Source organism: Salarias fasciatus, chromosome 19 (assembly GCF_902148845.1).
Source record: "Salarias fasciatus chromosome 19, fSalaFa1.1, whole genome shotgun sequence".
Lineage (NCBI taxonomy): Eukaryota > Metazoa > Chordata > Actinopteri > Blenniiformes > Blenniidae > Salarias > Salarias fasciatus.
This window is the reverse complement of record NC_043763.1, coordinates 15,119,684-15,139,422: the sequence shown is the minus strand read 5'-3', so window position 1 is coordinate 15,139,422 and position 19,739 is coordinate 15,119,684. Positions and strand designations below refer to the sequence as shown.

At 43.7% G+C, this 19,739-nt stretch overlaps 1 protein-coding gene across 3 annotated transcripts in view; it reads right to left on the bottom strand.

Annotated features, from left to right (window-relative positions):
• Positions 1–19,739, bottom strand: part of LOC115406324 (apoptosis-stimulating of p53 protein 1-like) — a 40,822-nt gene that overhangs the window by 11,796 nt on the left and 9,287 nt on the right. For all 3 annotated transcript variants that reach the window (XM_030116274.1, XM_030116275.1, XM_030116276.1), the window contains exons 2-5: positions 18,539–18,686; positions 16,988–17,095; positions 14,251–14,312; positions 3,221–3,316 (exon numbers count right to left, since the gene is read on the bottom strand). In XM_030116274.1, coding sequence (XP_029972134.1) covers positions 3,221–3,316; positions 14,251–14,312; positions 16,988–17,095; positions 18,539–18,686 — 414 coding nt within the window. The remainder of the gene's footprint in view (positions 1–3,220; positions 3,317–14,250; positions 14,313–16,987; positions 17,096–18,538; positions 18,687–19,739) is intronic.

Genomic DNA, 19,739 nt, shown 5'->3' with positions numbered 1-19,739 from the left:
ATTTTAGGGGAAAAAGAATATTTTGGTTGGGGATGTTTCTCAATTATTTAAAAGTGTTGCATGACAATGGCTGATGACACAGCCACCCTTCAGTCACAGCGGAGCAAAATACGAGAACAGATGCGAGGGAAACTGCCACCAGTCCCAGCATATCTGCATACAGTCACATGATTTTATTCTGTAAAACATTGATGAAAAGCTCGGGTTATGTAAAATGATCAAATGCGAGAAGATCTCAGAACCGAGCCTTCAAACACTTTCACACCCCGCTGTAACGCTGAAGAGAAAATCGGTTTGGGTTCTGCTGGTTGGCCGGTTTGCATCTTGCAATTATTTTCCTCTTGCACACATTTTTGGCCGAATGAACTTCTTCCTGCTTTTCACATTATAACATTTTAGTGTTAATGACTGTTGGAATTTAACTACAATAGCAAGCAGCTTTTTTTTCTCCTCATTTCAATTCAGCTGCATTACATATTCTCAAAAATCAAAAGGAAATAATACAAAGGAAGAAGAATAAGAAGAGAGAATAGAGTCGGTATTTTGTGTCGCTGCTTCGAAGAGTGGCTGTTCCGTGAAACACCATGAAATGTTTCTTATAAACATTCAAGTGGCCCTCAGTCTATTTTATTTCATTTTTACATAACACTGCTTGATGCTCGCCAACCCCCGCAGTGTGTCTCCATCAGATTTTGGAGAGTTCAAAATGAATACAGGCACACAGATGAAATATCAGATACAGTTTGTGTTTCTCTCCGCTATATTCAAGTCAATAAATAGATCTTATGAAAGGAGCGAGCCGGGGTGGAACTGGCCGGGGAGGACTGAAAGCCTTTGTTTGTGGACTCGATTAATGCCAAGTATATTTCTGTAATAATACAATCCGCTCGGTGCACTGTTATGTTCACTCTCAGCACGGTATAAAGAGGACGTCTTCTTCTAACATGCTCTGCATGTGGCTGTTAGATTTCATTTGGGCGCGTGAAATCAGAGGTTCTTCAGAGAAAATGATAATGTCAGTATCGCTATTCACACGCAGAAGTAAAGCAACACTGTTAAACCAGAAATAATGCTTTGCAGCTTTTATATTCGGCTGATGACAGTTGCAGATCATTTCGCTGTAATTATTCCCTAGAACTCCACCGGCATCCAAATCGCCAACAAGCTCAGCAGTGAACAAACACAAACAGCCCAGATCGCTGCAAAAAGCATTACTTCAGACTCACAAGAACATCACAAATCAGCAAAATGCAAATCAGCCTGACTGACCATCTTTAGAGAAGATCAATGTATGTTTTGATAGAGTAGCAGTCGTAGGACGCTCGCCAGTGATTCAGTCTATGAGACGCAACTTATGCAATAGTAGGTTTAAAGAAACTTAGAAACTACATATCCAACTACATTTCACTGCAAGATGTTGAAAAATAGGTTTAAAGAAACTTAGAAACTACATATCCAACTACATTTCACTGCAAGATGTTGAAAAATAGGTTTAAAGAAACTTAGAAACTACATATCCAACTACATTTCACTGCAAGATGATGAAAAATAAAGAGGAACAAAGCAAACATCAGCCGCTGCTGCTGCCTGCTAGCTGTGCTGACCATCAATGACAATTATCCTCAGAGGACTGATCTGGCATGATCTAATGAAGTTGTCCAATGTCGCTTCCGAATGCTTGTCTAAACAAGGCTAAATTTGTCGATTGATCCATTTATCTATTTTCTATGCCACTTTAACTTTTGGGTTGGAGCTAAACTCAGCTGGCTGTGTGTGAATTCAGGGTAAATCAAGTCATCCTGACCACATCAAATGTAATGATGAGCAATTAGACAATATTATATTACAGCAGTTTACCATTGGATAAAGTTACTGCATGAAGCAAACCAAGCTAAACCGGTTTGCATTAGTACAGATGCCCCAAAACACTCAGCAAAGGTGGAAAACAATCAACAGTGTGATGTTTGAGGATTTTGTGTCGATAGAATGAAAGACATGCATCCGGTGTATTTCTAAAAACACAACTTGTTTCAACCTGAGAACCACGAACAGATCCTGATTTTCATTTGGCTTTCACGTGTTCGGCCAATGACAGGCGATAGACAAGGAGAGGGAGGGAGAGAGAGAGAGAGAGAGAGAGAGAGAGAGAGAGAGAGAGAGAGAGAGAGAGAGAGAGAGAGAGAGAGAGAGAGAGAGAGAGAGGTCAAACAAGGCCTGCCATGTGTGATGCTGACTGAGGCAGTTTACACCTCTCCCTCTCTATCAGGCTGGCACGTACTACCGCTGACCTGTGTGTGTGTGTGTGTGTGTGTGTGTGTGTGTGAGTGTGGAAAAGAGGGAAATGGAATGTTGGCAAGAAGCCGCCCATCACTCAGTGTAAACACACCCGCTAACAACACGTTACATAACAGTAGCCTGTTTCATTACACAGAAGGTGCACAGGGGACAAAGTTGTGTTTTGGGGCTCTTCTTCTTCTCCTATTTTTTTTTTTTTTTGTTCTAGCTGAAAGTCATCAATCCCTGCAGTGTCGTATTCATGTTGAGAGGACAGAAAATGCCTCCATGCAGGGGAGACTCGTCCATCCTGTGAGACCAGGAAATACTTCAGCACTTAGATGCTGGAAGGAAACACTTAATCGCTGTCATTTCACAAGCGGCAGGGAAAGTGCTGCTTTCAAAAATGCTGATTATCAGCAGAAAATTGACAAGAGAGAAAAAAAAAATCAGTGCCGCAGGAGCCTTGGAAACTCCAGAGTGGCGGGAAAAAAAGGTTAAAGACTATTTAGTCATTTTATCCAAAGCAGACAGCAAACGAATATAGAAACTGTTTCATCGGCCCAGCATCTGGAGGAAACTGTGGTTCCCAGCAGCTGTGTCTCCTGTGCTCACCTCATTTCCAGTCAACACAAAGGTCACTTCCTGAACGTGGGAATGAGAACAACTGACCATGATCTGGGTCTGGGTCTCACACGGAAACCGGAGCTTAATGGCGGTCCAGCGACTTGGATGGAGCTGCTTCATCCTGCCGGCCTGTAAACCCTGACCTGGATCACACCTTTCTGAAGAGGACATGTATGTGTCCCCACACACACACATTTCTGAAAGGTCTCAAATATAACCTTTTGAAACACTGTAATGTGGGCAACCTTACAGCAACTGACAGGTAATCCATCTGGTGTGTATATGTGTATGTGTGCGTATGTGTGTGTATAACACTTACTTTTGCGACCAACATCTGCTGCTGAGCTTCTATTTGTTGCTGTTGCCTCGTGGCCATTTCCTGGAGCTCTGAGAGGGTCAGCTCCACACGGGGAACCTAAACACACACATTACACACATATCAATAGACCTGCTTATTATATTATTCCAGTATGGCCATGAGACCATCCATGTGTTTGTGTTTCTCCCATGTCTCAAGTCACTGCGATATATGGGCGTCTCCGACATGATGAAAACCAAAACAGTGACAGGCGATGAAACACAGTCACACACACACACACACACACACAGATCACCTGACACTGTAGGCCACAGAGCAGCTCCAGAAATGTCATTAGGCCAGCAGCTGGTGGCCTTGGGAGACTGACAGAATTATAGTACCGGTTTGGAGGTAAACTGCCAAAAACCTATCAGCCTCAGTCATCACAACGCCGCGACATCAACATCAGCTGGGGGAGAAATCTAATCATCGGTTCTCTATTTTGCTATCAGAGCGCTGTTTTCTTTCAAACAGACATTTCCAGACACTGCGGCAGAAATGTGAGTGGCCGAGGAGAGAAACGTCCTTAGACGATAGGAGTGAAAGGTTTCAGCCCAGAGATATCCTGCTATTGTTTATGTTCACACACAAAAGCGCGCGCACACACCAACTTCCTGAAGGAAGAGTTTTATTTGACTTTTTGCACACAGTGGCTGTTATTTGGTTTCATTTAAATTTTTTAGATAAGTGCACAATGTGTTAATTAACTCAGTCACTGCATGGCTCTGCTGTAATCAGCCCACAGCCGGTCAGCTCCATCCATGATTAAACAATAACACCAAAGTGGAAGAAGCAAGCATGCCATAGTAAAGCCATGACCCGCCCTCCTCTGCTTCTGATTGGCCAGAATTACAACCTTCATCAATTGGGCTTGTTTGGTTTAGGCCTGAGTGGAATGACCTATTTACACACACACATCCACACTCTATATCCAATACAGAGTCTCTAATTGCACTGATAAGCATGCATTTTAATTGTGGGTTAATATTCAATAATATTCAAACCTCACTGAAAAAGGCACCGACTAAGATTTGAACCCAATCTAACCACTGCAGCATCATCTGAAACAAATAGTTTAACAACTGAAATGAACAGCAAATTATTTCTTTCAGGCTTATCTCCAAATTCGGATTTTATGGGGAAAATATTCTTGAGTTTGATAATGAATTTGAGGATGAATCAACACACAGAGTATGAATGATCAACCATGTGGCATAAGGTCTTAAATCAACCCACATCAGGTCTGCTACTCGATAGCGGCACCATAAGAGGCTCAAGCCGGAGTGACATTAATTCATGATCATAGCCTAAACTGCAATTATGTTTAGTTTTGTGAGTCACTGTGAGACTAATGGAGATGGCTGCTCTGCATAATTCACAGGAAAGGTAGATAAAAGTATCAAACTATTGCTTCTTTCGTCACTTTAAAAAAAATTGAGTTTTGGAGAGCTGTTCTTATTGATTTGAAAAGTTATCTTCCGTAAAAATAAACCTGAGGGTGAATTTATAAGTCAGTCCAATGCATTAAATGTTTGTGTTTAAATGTCAGTGGTCCTTCTGTATACAGTAAATCTGAAGAAGTGTCCCAACTGAAAAACACCCAAATAAAAAGAGAAAGGGCCCAAAATTAAACCCTGTGGTACCCCAGCAATTATACATTAGAGGACGTTGTCTTTTGTCTGAACTTAATCCTGGCCACATATACGGCAAACTTGGCTTCCAAACACTTGAACTGGAGAGACTCCAAGATTGACTGCGCTGTTCATTTTCCTAAATGTCCCCCAAAAAAATGGTCTGAGCGGAGGCTCGAGTGCTGCGACTCAGAAAGTTGCTGACGAGAAAGTCTATTGCCCTGCATCCAACCCCAACGGTTATGGCACTTCCTCGATACAAGATCAGTGAAACAAATTAGATTCCCGGGTATCTTACCGCTTAGAGACTGGAGTCTGGCAGCATTAGTGCAATCCTAATATCAGCATCGGTGATTAATGACCCTGACAGCCTCTCTGCTTTCGGACCGACTCCGATCATTCTCATGAACATATTTCATACAGTAAACTTGTTCTCTAACCAGTTGTGCCACACGTCATAAGCTAACTGCTGTGCTATAAGATACTGCAGATCCTCACTTTAATGTGGGTGGCGAACTGTCGGCAGATGCGAACCAATCTCCATCATGTAAAAACAACACAAACAGCATCGCAAAGGAGTCGATTATCTTAAAGAAAGACTCATTTTTTAAATTACATTTCCTTCCACACGTCCAGTTTGACACAGTCACCTGTGGATGTATCAAATGCACAGGTGGGCGGAGCGAGACGAGAGAGGCAATCATATCCCCAGCAGGGAAAATCCATGACATTAAAGGAAAAAAAAACTCCAGTCAGACTCATTTAATGGGCTCCTATTGTTCTGCTCCACGGTGCAGCAGCTCCCTTCTCTGCACTGCAATCACCTGCATGAGCAGGAGCTGCTTTACAGTGAGACTGCTCCTCAGCTCGCCACAGCATACTGCGTGCAACAGAACAGAGTAACATTAGAAATGAGAGGGGAAGAAACAGTTCCTATAAACACTCTATAATCTGTAAGGAAGTATTTGAATTTAACTGAAGATGCGGTCTTTTGTTGAGACTTAATACAGTTTCACTCTGTTTTTAAAGGGTTCCAAAATATGAGTTTTCATTCCACAGTAATTCTTCTCTCTCATTCAGCCCCTCTAATTATTATTTTCTTAACCTTCTATTATCTTCAGGCTGCAATTTCTGATGAAAGCGGCTGGGATGCGACTGCCTTATAAGCTATAATCCAAGAAATTAAATGTAACAGGTGCAAAGGTTGCAGTCTGTAAACAGACTTTCACCTTCAAATTAGAGCCCCCATTAGAACCTAATGGCTTTAAACAACTTCTGACATCAACATAATTTAATGTCAAGGAAAAGAATGACACATAAGTGTGTGAATATAAGTTTCGAGTTAATTGACGCCTTACAGTTAGCATTCCTGCTCCACTAGTCTGCTCTGGTGGTGACGTGGAAATGATCACGAAGGCAGTTGTGGGGGGTTTGTTGAGGGGAGACCCCCTCCGCTGTCTGGCATATTGTATGAACTTTTACAGATAACACAATCACACCTGAGCCTGTTTGATTCTGTTATCTCGAGACAGGAACACAGGTAATTTGGACTGTGTTAATCTTAATGACCTGTTCTGTTATGTGCATCACCGGAAGAGTAATTATAAACAGTACGGTAATAAATGTCATCCTGATAAAGTTTGCTAATTAATCTGGACTGAATTGAAAAAAAAAAAAATCTTAATTTCTTAAAGGTTTGGCATTGAAAAAGCAAGCAGTAACAACATTTGCATACCGAACAGCTCACTTGCTTAACAGACTGTCAAATGCTGGATTACAGATGACTTGCCCTGGGATTTCCTGCAGATGAAGTTTCTATCCCGGGAAAGCTCATCTTTCTGTCATTCTAAAGTAGGCATGCACCTCACGGCTGCTGAAAACTTAACAATACACCTGACACGGTGTCATGTTTTCCTGCGCTCATGCTGTTAACACGCTGTAAGACATCCCGCAGCCCTCCCCCGAACTCCCCCTCCCCGCCTTCTCCCCCACCACCCGAAGCCCCGGGCTGACGTTAACATGCAGTTCCTCCCAGCGCCCCGCTGCTCCGTATTTACCTGCAGGCTGTCCCATGTGATCCTGCAGGAGCGGACTTTAATTTTGCTGCATTGTCCTTCAACAGTGAATTCCTGCACCAGATCCACCTCATTCCACTCCATCCTCGCAGCCTCTCAGAGACAACCTTTAATGGGACGAGTTGAGAGGAAAACGTCGCCGGAGGCTCCGAAGAGAAAAGCCAAAAGGAAGACGAGAGGAGGAGGAGGAGGCGGAGGAGGAGGAGGAGGGGGGAAAACCACAGCGAATCTTATCACAACTTTCCCTCTCGTCCGCCTGCTGATGTGCTGTGATTTACGACGCTCGCTCTCCTTCTCTTTCTCGCTCTCTCACCCTCTCTCTCTCTCCTCTCTCTCGGCCCACACTCCCTCTCTACCTCCCTCCCTCTACCTTTCATACAAATCTTCTGCCGGTTATTGGTGTGTTTGCACATGACGTGATAATGAAGAGTGGAGCCCACTGATGTGACACTGTGTTCAATTACAACAGATGGAACACACACTTTTTCAATCTCCCTCTTTCACTTTGCATCACTCCATTTTCTTTCCCTCCTTCAAGCTTTTCCTCTCGCCTCTGACCATCTCTTTACCCTCCCCACCCTCCTCTCCATCCCTGTTTTCCCCATCTCCTTAATACCCCTCTTTCATCATATCTGCATTGGTCCATCTCTCTTCCTCTCAGACACTGTCATCCCTCTGCAGCTGGCTTTTTGCTGCAGCGACATCCCCTCCTCTCTCTCTCTCTCTCTCTTCCTCCCTCTCTCTCCGCCCTCTCACACCTCCCTTTCTTCTCTCTCCCACCTTCTCTCAGAAGGGAAATCACTGCACCACAGCCTGACGGGGCACCGGCTTGCGCTCCTGTCAACCTCCGCCACTCGGCCCAGATGCGAGGAAGATGACGACGATGCCAGCGGATTAAAGGCTTGAGCGGCGATCTTGTGGCACACATCCTTGCCAGACGTGGCCGGGGCTGCTCCAAAGTGCACACACACACTCACACACGCGGTAGTAAACACAGCGAACAGCTGACTCCTGCTGCGTCACATTTTCATCCTTACACACATCCACACACACACATTTTTCTTTTGCAGCTGCTCACACTGAAGTCTCACTTCCAATATTGTGTGTTTATTTCAGCAGGTTTCTGTCATTCCTTTATTTCTAATACACACCATGAAACTGATTCATGTGTTTTAGTTCAATTGCAGCGCTAGAAAGAATAAAGCACATTCAGATCAGTCCTCCGTTCACAGTGACTCTATCCTGATAATATTCTACACTCCGCAGATCTGAGGATATCTTGCGGTCTCAGATATTAGCAGCAGAACCTTCAAGTCATCGAAGATTTAGAAGGCGAGGCCTACGTGTATGTATTATTTACCATGCACATCGTTCTAATGCTTGACGGGATTGACAGTCAGAGACATTATTTAAACCATTAAAAGAAACCATGTTCTCCAGTGGAACATGGTACATAATCCTGCCAAAAGACGCAACCAGGACCTTGAGGTGGAGCCATCTCCCAAGATGGTTGGAAGCTACCAATTGTCTGTTTCTTTAGTTTTCAGCAGTTTTACAACGACAATTATCTAGTCTGTGTCTTCAGGAATCAAACAAACCACTTGTAAAGACGCTTGAAGATTGTTGACCACTCATTTTTACACCGAAATCCATTCACTACTTGCTCTTCTGGCTAAAAATGTAGACTGGCAGATAAAAAGAGAAAGGTACAGTGTGAGAAAAAAAGATCAGTGAAAGCGAGGTTGTGCAAGTCACTGAAATCTTAAAAGTTTCTCTCGTGTTACTGCAGTTGCAATCATGCCTATAATCTGAAGCACATGGGGATATTTGACCCTCTTAGGGTGTGTGTGTGTGTGTGTGTGTGTGTGTGTGTGATGCTGTGCACAGACACGCACACACACTCACACACTGTTCTGATCATAGGTCTCACCAGTAATAAAAGCCATCTCCTGCCCATCTGCTGTGCGCCTCCAGGATAAATATTCCTCCTAATCTCCAATAACAGCCTTCAGACATTCCTGAAGCCTCTGGTGGACCAAAGGGGAAAACTCTGCTATCAGAGCGACTCCACAAACCGACGCCGGTGGCCTGCTGGTTACAAACACCATCTCTTAAACTGAAAAGATCACATGTTTGAACTCAGCGTCGGGCAACTTGACTATCACCAGACGAGACTATCATATCCACATATAGCACCTCAACATGACTAACTTATATCACAACGGGGATTCAACTATCACCAACACATTTCCAAAGAGAATATTCATGGTAATGCATCAACACAACTCCTGGTACACAAACACACAGGGACCCCACTTCTTAATATATCCTCCAGCAGCTGGAAGCGGATACAGTTACACACGGCTGGGGTCAACAAACTCAATTCTGCATGTGCCTTAAGTGTGTGTGTGTGTGTGTGTGTGTGTGTGTGTGTGTGTGTGTGTGTGTGTGTGTGTGTGTGTGTGTGTGTGTGTGTGTGTGTGTGTGTGTGTGTGTGTGTGTGTTGGGGCCAAGGTTTATTGGAGGGTGTGTTTGGGAGGGGAGGGACACGGTCTGAGTTTGAGTGCCGAGTTATTTTTCTCTTCTGGTAGTATTTAGGAGTATTAAACCATTTCTTTTCCCAACACTCTGTTTTGAAGCTGAAGTTAAATTTACTGTCTTTCTTCATGTGGGACATCAGCTGCTCATCAGTCATTGTTTGGACAGTTTTTTTTTTTTTTAGGTTTTGTGTGTTGTATTGCTTTCACTTTTTCCAGAGGGTTCCAGGACTTAACTGGATGAAGCCTTTTTGAAGATGGGTGGAGGGTGTCGTTTAAAACAAGCTCTTTCAAGCTGATGGATCACGTGCAGAATGTGGTTTAGCAGCATCTTCCAGAAATGAAGAATGTTGCTCCTCTAAACAAGGAAAAAAAAAAAGGTCTGGCAGCATGTCCTGCTGCAAAGCAAATATTAGATACTTGAGTTTCAACTGTCGACTGAAAATAAGGTCAGTTGTCAATCATTCATGTTCTGTTTTGATTTTAATTTAAAGACTGGATTGACAGGACCACAGGACGGCACGGTCAACTGGAAGCTACTGCAGTTTGGTGCCTTTATAGGCGCAAGGCCCTGTTGGGGTTGCATGTTTGTTTCCATAAATCAAATACATGATGCTTGTAAGGGTTCATTTGAATTTCTTGAACTTGTGTACCAGTGTGTGTCCGTGTGTGTCTCTCTGGTGCCCGGGCCATGTGCCCTGCCTCTCATTGTTGAGATAGTGCCACATTCTCTCACTCAACACTGACGGATGAACCACATGGCACCTTCTCCTTCATCAGTGGAATTGATTATTTATTATTTATTATTTATTATTTGTGGATGCAGGAGTGTATCATAGTCCAAGGTATGATCTGAAATCGATCGTCATGTTTGTTTTTAATAGAGTCATACCTGAAGATTTGAGGATCTAAATTTGGTTTTAACTTGTTTCTTGACTGCAGAGACTTCAGAGACTTTCTCAATATCTTAATGAGATTTTGCATTATGGAGATGTAAATCTTTGTGTATTTAAAACATCATACTTTACCTGGCAGTCTTCCCCACAGTGGAGGTGGAGTCCTTTTTTTTACTTGTTTTAGAAGCTGCTCAGCCAACTTGAGATGCTGTTTTTATATCAGATAATGCTGCCAAGAAATCAAGTTTTGGGAGAAGTTTGATTTTGTTCTAGTTTTAAATGCTGAATTTTCAACCTTGTGCAGCTTTCTCAATCTTTCATCACCGTGTACTGTTAAAAACAAGTGTCCATTTATCCTGATCCTGATCCCTGTCATATTACGCTGCACCAGTCCGTGACCGGTAGAGTGACGCAAAACCACACACAGTCACACTCAGGGTCAATTTGGAGTGTCCTATTCATCTCAGATGTATATTTTTAGATTGTGGAGAAAATAAAATGTACACAGAAAGGCCCTAAAGCACAAACTACATTTTCATCACCACAGGATATTTGATCCAGTATTTTTCAATTAACAGAAATCATCAAATGCATTCGTTAAATGTTGTTTAATGTGTGTTTTACACTGGAGTTTCAGTCCAATCAGTGGTGACTCATCTGATATTATTATTATTGCTGAGCTTCGACTGACTTAATCCAATGTTTAAGTCACTAAAGAAAGAGACGTACTGCTGTAATTGATGAAAAACAAATCCCCGACCCCAACACAATGAAATGACCTCCTTCTGTGTCACACACACTGTCATCGGCGTCATCTTTACATCAGCATCTGGTGTGTGTTTGAGTTCCAGAGAGTTTTCAGATATGATTACACAGCGGCAAGAGGCACACCCTGACTGGAGTCATGCTTCCATATCCCAAAGTTCGGCTGAAGCGCACACACACACACACACACACACACACACACACACACACACACTGGTACCAACACACAATATAACCATAAAACCCAAACACATGTGAGCGATTGAAGACACACCCTGCCTGCATCCAGTCTTCATCGGATTGTAAACTAGGGTTTGATTCTGAGACAAGCGCAGAGGAGGAAAAGGCCGAAAGTCCCAAAATCTTGTCCTGATACACAAACGTTTGCCAGTCAGTGTGTGTGGTTTGGATCACGAACACTGTGAGAAAAAAATGTGTGAGATGTTTCTGGAGGCAAAACAAAAACACACAAACACACACACACACACACACACACACACACACACACACACACACACACACACACACACACACACACACACACACACACATTTTGAACAGCATTTACTTTGTGGTTTATTCATTAATATAAAGTGTTTCCTTTCCGCCTACCAATAACAGCTAAAGGCCTCACTGTGACACTGACACTAAAATCACGTCTTAACTATTAAATACATGTAAAGGGTTTTGGGATCCAGTAATTCAGGTAAGTAAACCTATCTATCTTTCAAGCTTGGACCCCACAAATAAAGCAAAACAATAAAACACACACACACAGATTTACTCACATTTCAAAGTCACCCCTGCGTTTTCTTCTATTTCCAGTTTTTCACGTCTTCTATTATTTATGACGAGGCGAAAAGGTGTAAGGCGGATTGAAGGCAAAACAAACGCACTCACACTCTGTTGAGATTGCAGAGATGCAGCCGCACACACAGACACCCACGTCCAAAACAAAAGAAGCACTCCTCTGAAACTCACCCCCGTGCTCCTGCGATGCCTCAAACTCTTTCCTGCTTCTCAGCCCGAAACGAAAAGTAACGCGTAGGGGTCGAAGAAAGACGGGGACCTCGAGACGAGTGTGAAGTCGTGGGTGAGGTGAGAGGAAGAGGAGAGGAAGGAGGAGAAGGAGGAGCCGCTTGGCTACCTAACAATCCTCTTAGCCTGGTTATGTCATGGGACCAAGCTAATCCTACCTTCACTGACTGACCAGCGCTCACGTATTCACACACACACACACACACCACGATGGTGACTGAGTTACCATGGCCTTCACCAAGAGCTGCAAGGCAAATGTCTGGTCTGGGATTACATGTGGTGGTTAGCAGGGTTGAAAATAGCAGTTAGTGACAAATAAAAAGCTCGGAGCGTGAGGTCAGCTGCTCTTTTTATGATATGATTCACTGTTGTGTGGGAACATAACAGGATAACGCAAGCTAGCAAAACAAAACACGGTAAGCTGGGGAGAATGAATCAGGCCTGTGGCTAAAGGCTAATTCCCCCTTTTCTCTGCTTCATTAAGTGAATACACACACACACACTCTAATTATACAGTGTAGCACAGGGGTATGTACTAAGTGTCCACCGTGTGTGTGTGTGTGTGTGTGTGTGTGTGTTCACATGGTTCTTAATGTTAGGGCAGTGTAATCATCACTGTCACTAATCCACTGCGGGCTAATCCGCTAGACTACACAGACACCCGCACACACACACGGACGCACGCACGGACGCATACACACACACACACAGTGTTGCACAAATGGTAATACTGTCTGACACTACCAGCCTCACAGATTCATCACATTCTTTGTCCAGGTTGTATTTTTATCTCTTCTTTGAAAAAAAATATTGAAGTTCAACTGTTTTCCTCTCAGGAGCTCTGAGCTCCCGTCATCTCATTTCCAAAGTCTGCCAAGCATCACAGCAAGCAGCTGCATCTGCATTAGAGGGACATTAAGACCAGGAAACAATCCCCAGGGCTCTGCTCAAGTCCACCAATCACCAGTGTCCTTTGTTTCAACCAGAAAACACCTTGAAGATTTAACAGGTTCACTCCAGAAATCAATATGTCCCATTAAATGCGGGCCTTTTTATAAGCTGACAGTGTTTTGGAAATAAATTCAGGTTCGCATTGTTTACTGGCTCATCATTTAAAAGTACCAAGCTGGCAAACAAAACGAAAACTAACTATTAGCCAGTAAAGGCAGTAATCACTTTCAGCTTCCATCATTTCAAAGAGAAGCTGCGGGTAGTTTTATACTAGTCTTCTCATTGTGTGCAACATCTGGATCAAATAAATGATTTCTCCTTGATGTTGTTTCACGCTGTGGTCGTCGTCTTAATGTGCCACTAAACAGTTTAAATCAAAGATCTAAGAGGTAAATAAAAAGATCATAAAACATATTCCAAATCTGGGCCAGCTGAACAGGTGGAAGCCAATCAGGAGAAAGAAGGATCGAGCCCCGGCCTGTTTGTTTTCTGAGTGTTTTGAGCATAATTACTGATTTCTTAAAATAGACATTACGCACGGCGCTCTTGCCGTTACCGTGAAGCCCGCCTTCGCCCTCTCCCTCTTTTCCTCTAAGTGCTCTGGTCCAGATTGGTGGTTGTGTGTGTGTGTCATTATGTGTGTGAAGGTGAGGGTTAAGTTAAGGTTAAGGTAACGTAGTTACGGCTAAATGGGTAAGACTTAAAATCCAAACCATGGCTCCGTTTTACATGAGAAGGTGTGTCTGAGACACTTTATTCCCAGTTAAATCTTAGAGTTTTTGCTCCTTGACACTGAGTTTATAGCCTGTAGACGAGAGTCTGGTAAACACCACTGTGGACTGTGTGCTATCCCTCCTGGTGCTTCTTTAACTGACTCAACATACCATCTAGTGGTAGAAGCTTGAACTGCAAGATAAACTTGGATTAGGTCAAGGTAAGGAGGAGGTACGGAGACACTGAGTTGTCAAGGTTAGTGTTAGGATACCTCGATGGTTTCATAAGGATATCGTGTGTGTGTGTGTGTGTGTGTGTGTGTGTGTGTGTGTGTGTGTGTGTGTGTGTGTGTGTGTGTGTGTGTGTGTGCGCGCGCACACCTACCCCGTCATTAGCACTCTCGGCTGTCTCTGCGGTCCAGCTCTGCTCCAAAGGCTGCTGACTTCCTGCATATAAATGAACAATGAGGAAGAAATGAGAACGGAGATATTGACACACTAAATTAAAATGGAAGGCGGCGAGCTGCGCCCGGTGACCTGGCAGAAATGTGACTGACACACATACACACAGGAGAAGAAAGAGGACCTTGGCTTTAATTCACCATTCAGCCAAGTGTGTGTGTGTGTGTGTGTGTGTGTGTGTGTGTGTGTGTGTGAGTGAAAAGACAATGGAAAGGCTTCAGGTTGTGAAAACTGTCACTGAATATAAATCAAAATGACCATATTTCATTAATTATCTCATTTTTGAGTTTACTGTCATATTGTTTGTGCAAGTTTGATATTTATTTCAACATTTCTCTCTGGATTTTCACAGTATATGTTGGCAGAAGTTCTAAATTCTTTGTCCTCATTATTTATGTTTAGTCTGTCTTGCTGCTGCTAAACATGGAGAGGATGTTACTGGCAACGCGCCTGCTGGAGGAGCTCAGGACAAAGCGTTGAATTAAAGTGATGACTCTGCTGTCCAGGCTCTTTGCTAATAACACAAAAAACATGCAACAGCAATTTTTTTTGTAATAGTTTCTATATTCTTTTCCTATAAACGGCAATTAATTTTCAAGCTATAATATATGTCCCTCTGTATCCCTCCCTCCTTAGACCTCTTTGGTCTATATGCAGCTTGATAATTTGTCCTCAGTTTTATCTATAAACACCATCAATCACTTTAAATCTATTAAAACCAGACAGGTTCAATCTGGAGTAATCCCACACAGCTCTGGGTCTCACCTCCAGTCAATAAAGTACTGCCATAAGGACTCCACGTTCAATAAAGAAGCTAAAATTGTGTTTTTAGCGTCTACCGAGTACTTAAAATAGCATTCTGGGCAAATTGATCGGCTACGAAAACACAGCGAAGTCGCCACAGCTGGAGGAGGAGTTAATAAAAGAGTGTAATTACATAAATAGAGAGAAAGGCATCATTAGCTGATGTGGTTATAGAAGAGTTGATTACGTCTGTTCAATTAAACCGAGGAGAGTCTGATCTCTGCTGAAGGACTCATTATGGAGAAGGTTCAGTCCTGAAGCTGACAGAGGAAGACGCTGTCCCAGAGAGCAGGTAACAGGGAGCAGTGGGGTTTAGTGCGACAAGCTTTCCCTGCTCTGAATGTAAAAATGATAAAGAAAGATTTCAGTGAAAGCCACTGCTTGTTCCAGTTTACATAGTAAAGACCGTACTGCTTCAGTAATGGTAGCCTTCATAGACACAACAAAAATCTGCATAAATATATCAAATCTATACGGCGAGGATGAATTCGTTCAAATGCGTTGCATGCTGAAGACGTCAGCAGAAGTCAGAGGAGAAACACTGAAGTCATTTGTTGCAAACTTGGATGAAACATTCAAAGAGGAAAGCATGTGAGCCCAATTGAGGACAGAGTTGCTGATTTCATTACATTTTTGCACATTAAAAAAAAAAAAAAAAAAACATAAAGTTGTTTATTATGCTCTTATTTCACCAGTCTGGCTCAACTGGGATTAAATTCAGCTGAAATGAGTTTGACTGGTCTGATCCACGGATGGGAAATTCCCAAATGCTTTTCAATGCTCTTGAGAGCGTTTGCCAACGTTTCGCTAAGCAGTCTGCTGCGTTTTTTTTTTTTTTTTTTTTATAAGAAACCTGGGCACACTGCAGAGGGGAACAAAGATTAGGAACTACCGCATTGAAGCAACGTGATGCGCGGCTCCTCCGAGAGCAATTGGCTTGCTTCAGAAGCCGTTTTATGATTTGAGACAGTTGGCAGCCAAAAGTCACCGAAACAGTTAGGATGAAGCGGGAGGGAAGACGGGCCACGTTGCCCCGATCCGTCCCCCCGAATGCCACACATGGCGTTGCTTTCTGCGTGATGGCATGTACTGACAGTTCAAAACCGCACGATCAAGGAGAGGAAGTGTGTGTTCTCTTCTCTGCGGGGCGACTACATGAGCTCCCGCTCCTTTCATCTTCCCCCAGATCTCACCCTGCCGCTCATAAACTTGTTATAGATCTCCAGGCACACGAGCTGCGACTGTTCACTGCTGGCACGAGCTTCGGTAGGGAACGAGATCAGATGTAGCATAAATATGCTACAAATAAAGGTTCAGGTCCGGAAGCAACAAACAACCATAACACACAGGAGAAAACTTTAATGAGCTCGGGAAAAAAAAAAAAAAGCTGGCTAAAGATAATGTTATGTTTAATTCATTATCCATAACACACCTCACAGCTCACTAGAATCACATCGTAATGAGATTCTAATGCATGTTAATTACTTCTTTAATGAATGAAGGGGGGGTGGGAACAAGCCAGCAGGTGGTGAGGTTGTCCCAAAACTCAGAGATGCTCTTAGTTTTCACAAATACTACACACACACACTCGCACTCCTTCGTTGGTGTGTTTTCTGTTTCACGGCTGAACGCGCCACCCACCCTCCCATCGCGTTATGTAACGCTAATCATCTTATCTGGCTAATTCCTGACCGAGTCCCTGACTTTACCTCTAACCCTCACACACACACACACACACACACACACACACACACACACCCCGGACATTCTGCCAATCCCTCAGCAGAGGTCTGCCCGTGAGGCCGTGAGGCAGCGGGCAGGTTTAAGGAATCGGCGTTGAGGGCGTTGAGCTGTACCTTGCGTCCAGGAGGGGCAGTGTCTGAGGTAGAAGCTGACCTCCGGCCTCCTGGCCCCCCACTGCTGAAGGAGGTCCAGCAGCAGTAACTCCTGAGGGAGAACGCGCTCTGAGAAAACACACAGCGGAGGAACGGTCAGTCACAAAAATACACAAATCTCAGTGCTATTGTTCAACATACAGGTCGACTGGTGAAATTTTCCTTTTGTTTCATACTTTATTGATCCCTTTGGGGCGATTTTTCGGCATTAACACATCAATCTAACCTCTGGGACACCAGGGGCTGAACTGATATGCACAGATTGATTGTTTGAGTCATTGTTGGATCAATTTATTATTTAAATAGTTGATCGGTCGATCAGTCAGTCAGTCTGTCTATTGATTAACTGGTTAATACATTGTTTGTATGATTTATAGATTGGTTTGTAGGTCGGCAGATTGATTGATTTTATATAGTTCAAATGAGTATTCACTTTCTGAATAAGTCTATATTAACACAACATAAAATAGAAAGTTTTTCATTTTATTTTTTTTAAACTGTGGCTTTTAATTTGAAGTCACGAACCTTTGCAATCACAGGACTGATTTCATTGTAAAGATCCAGTCAAAATCGACAGCTTCTTTTAAAAATGTGATATAAATTAGATTTTCAAACGCATGTCCTCTAATATACCATCTGAAGTGACAAACTAGAAAAATGTCAGGGTGGAATAGCAGCAGTAAGTACAACAGTCCATCAAAGTAAAATGCACACGTGTAGACAAAATGCTCAGTGACCTCGCCACCCACTCACACATACACACTCACACACACAGAGCAGCCCAGTCGCGCCCTTGAGGCAGGCCACCCGGCGCACGGCGACACTTTGACATACCATTCATCCCGTCGTTCATCGCAAGCTGCTTTACAGCGTCTCTGGGAGACACTGTGTAGCATTAAAGCCGTTTTATGGCACGTCTGACCGCTCAGTCACACCGCCGCGGAACACAAACGCCCTGCCTTGTTGCGCCGATCGCTGCTTTGACGGCGATGACTGAATGGATGTGGGTCACGCTTTAATGTAGACAGGAGCCCTCAGTGTCTGCGTGAGACGGGGCGGGCCCGCTCCGGCTCACGAGGGCGTACAGTACGGCGCTGCATTGATTTCACCAGCAATATAGGTCTGTGTTTATAATTAGTTCCATAGAAAGCAATGTGGGCCAGTCACACCGGGATTATCCCGTCATCTAATACCAGATTAGAATCATGTAAATACTGGGATGCTCAGCAGACAGGACACGTTGTCAATAGTAATTATATGAGTAGCGGCCTCTGGTGAAATCTGTTGCGGAGATGCAGGTGTAGAACGCAGGAACTTTCAACAATAATCAATCAAGACACTTGAATTTAATCGACCTTTTGAATCTCAATTGTTCCTTCACCTTGTTTGGAGTGTGTTGTTTCTGCTTTCATGCCGTTCGGGTCAATACGTGGCCCGCGCCGCTGCTTCGGCTTCACTCAGCAATCACTTAGCATCTCCATTAATCATGGGAAGAGTGAAGAACGCACTCACCGTGGCCGTTCCATACTTCGGCGAGGTGACACTCGCCCTCCCCGGCCTCTTTGCAGTACTCGACCACATCGACCACTCTGGTTGCCGGAGTAACCGGGACCTCGGTTAGCATCTGCTGGGTGTCATTGAGGTAAACGGTCAGGATCACCTGTAGCCATGGAACAAAAAAATAATAATAAAATGTTACTTACAGAAAATAACTATTTTCATAAAACGACAGAGCCTTTATGGCCAAAACATACAACCGCAGGGAAGCAAGTCGAGTGTGTTAACAGCAACCAACAGCTGTAACATGATCCAGCCACCGGCTAAACCCCGACCACAGCTTCAACTCAACTCCCAATCAATACTTCCTTTGAGTAAAACATTAACACAAACAAGCCTCTCCAGGCCCAGGACCGAGGTGGAGCTCAGGCTGAAGGGAATCAAACAAACCTTAAACCTTTTGATTTCATCTCCCTATTTACTTTATTAATCCCAGGAGGAAATTCTTTAATTCTTGACAGCGCTAAAGCGAATTGACCTGTGTATGGTGATTAACTTATTCTGCTCATGTTTATTAACCACTTCACCCCTAACTACAGCATGGACTCCTCAGCTGACATTACTTTGCTATTATTTGGGAAAGCGGGATGTGATTTTAAAGCCTGCGCCTGATCGTAATGATCCCCCCCCCCCCCCCCCCCCCCCCCCGAAATCATTTCGTTATCAAATCCTCTCAATTCTGCAGCCAAAAGATTAAAAATAGCAATCAGAAAAGGACATCCTGTGTTATTGCTGGTGATGTCAGCCGCAATGTCAGCAGTGACGACATGTCAGATCGTCAGTCTGCAGCCAGAGATAAATTTAGGGTAATCTGGGATAGGAGCGCACAGACACACCGCGGCAGAAACACACACAGATACAGATACACTTTTAATCTCAGTATGTTGCACTGACTCCCTCCTCTCTCACTCTTCCTCACACACACACACACGCGCATGTTGCCGTTGGTTCACACACACTACAGGATGGACTCACACACTCAAAATGTATACTGTACACTAATCCGCATGATTCCACACACCTGTCCCAGATCATGTGAAGTAATCTGTGGTTGCATGTAGACGGACTGAGCACGGACACACTCCAAAGCTTGGATTAGACACACACACACACACACACACAGTAGGGGTTTCTACTAGTGCGAAAAAATCGTTTG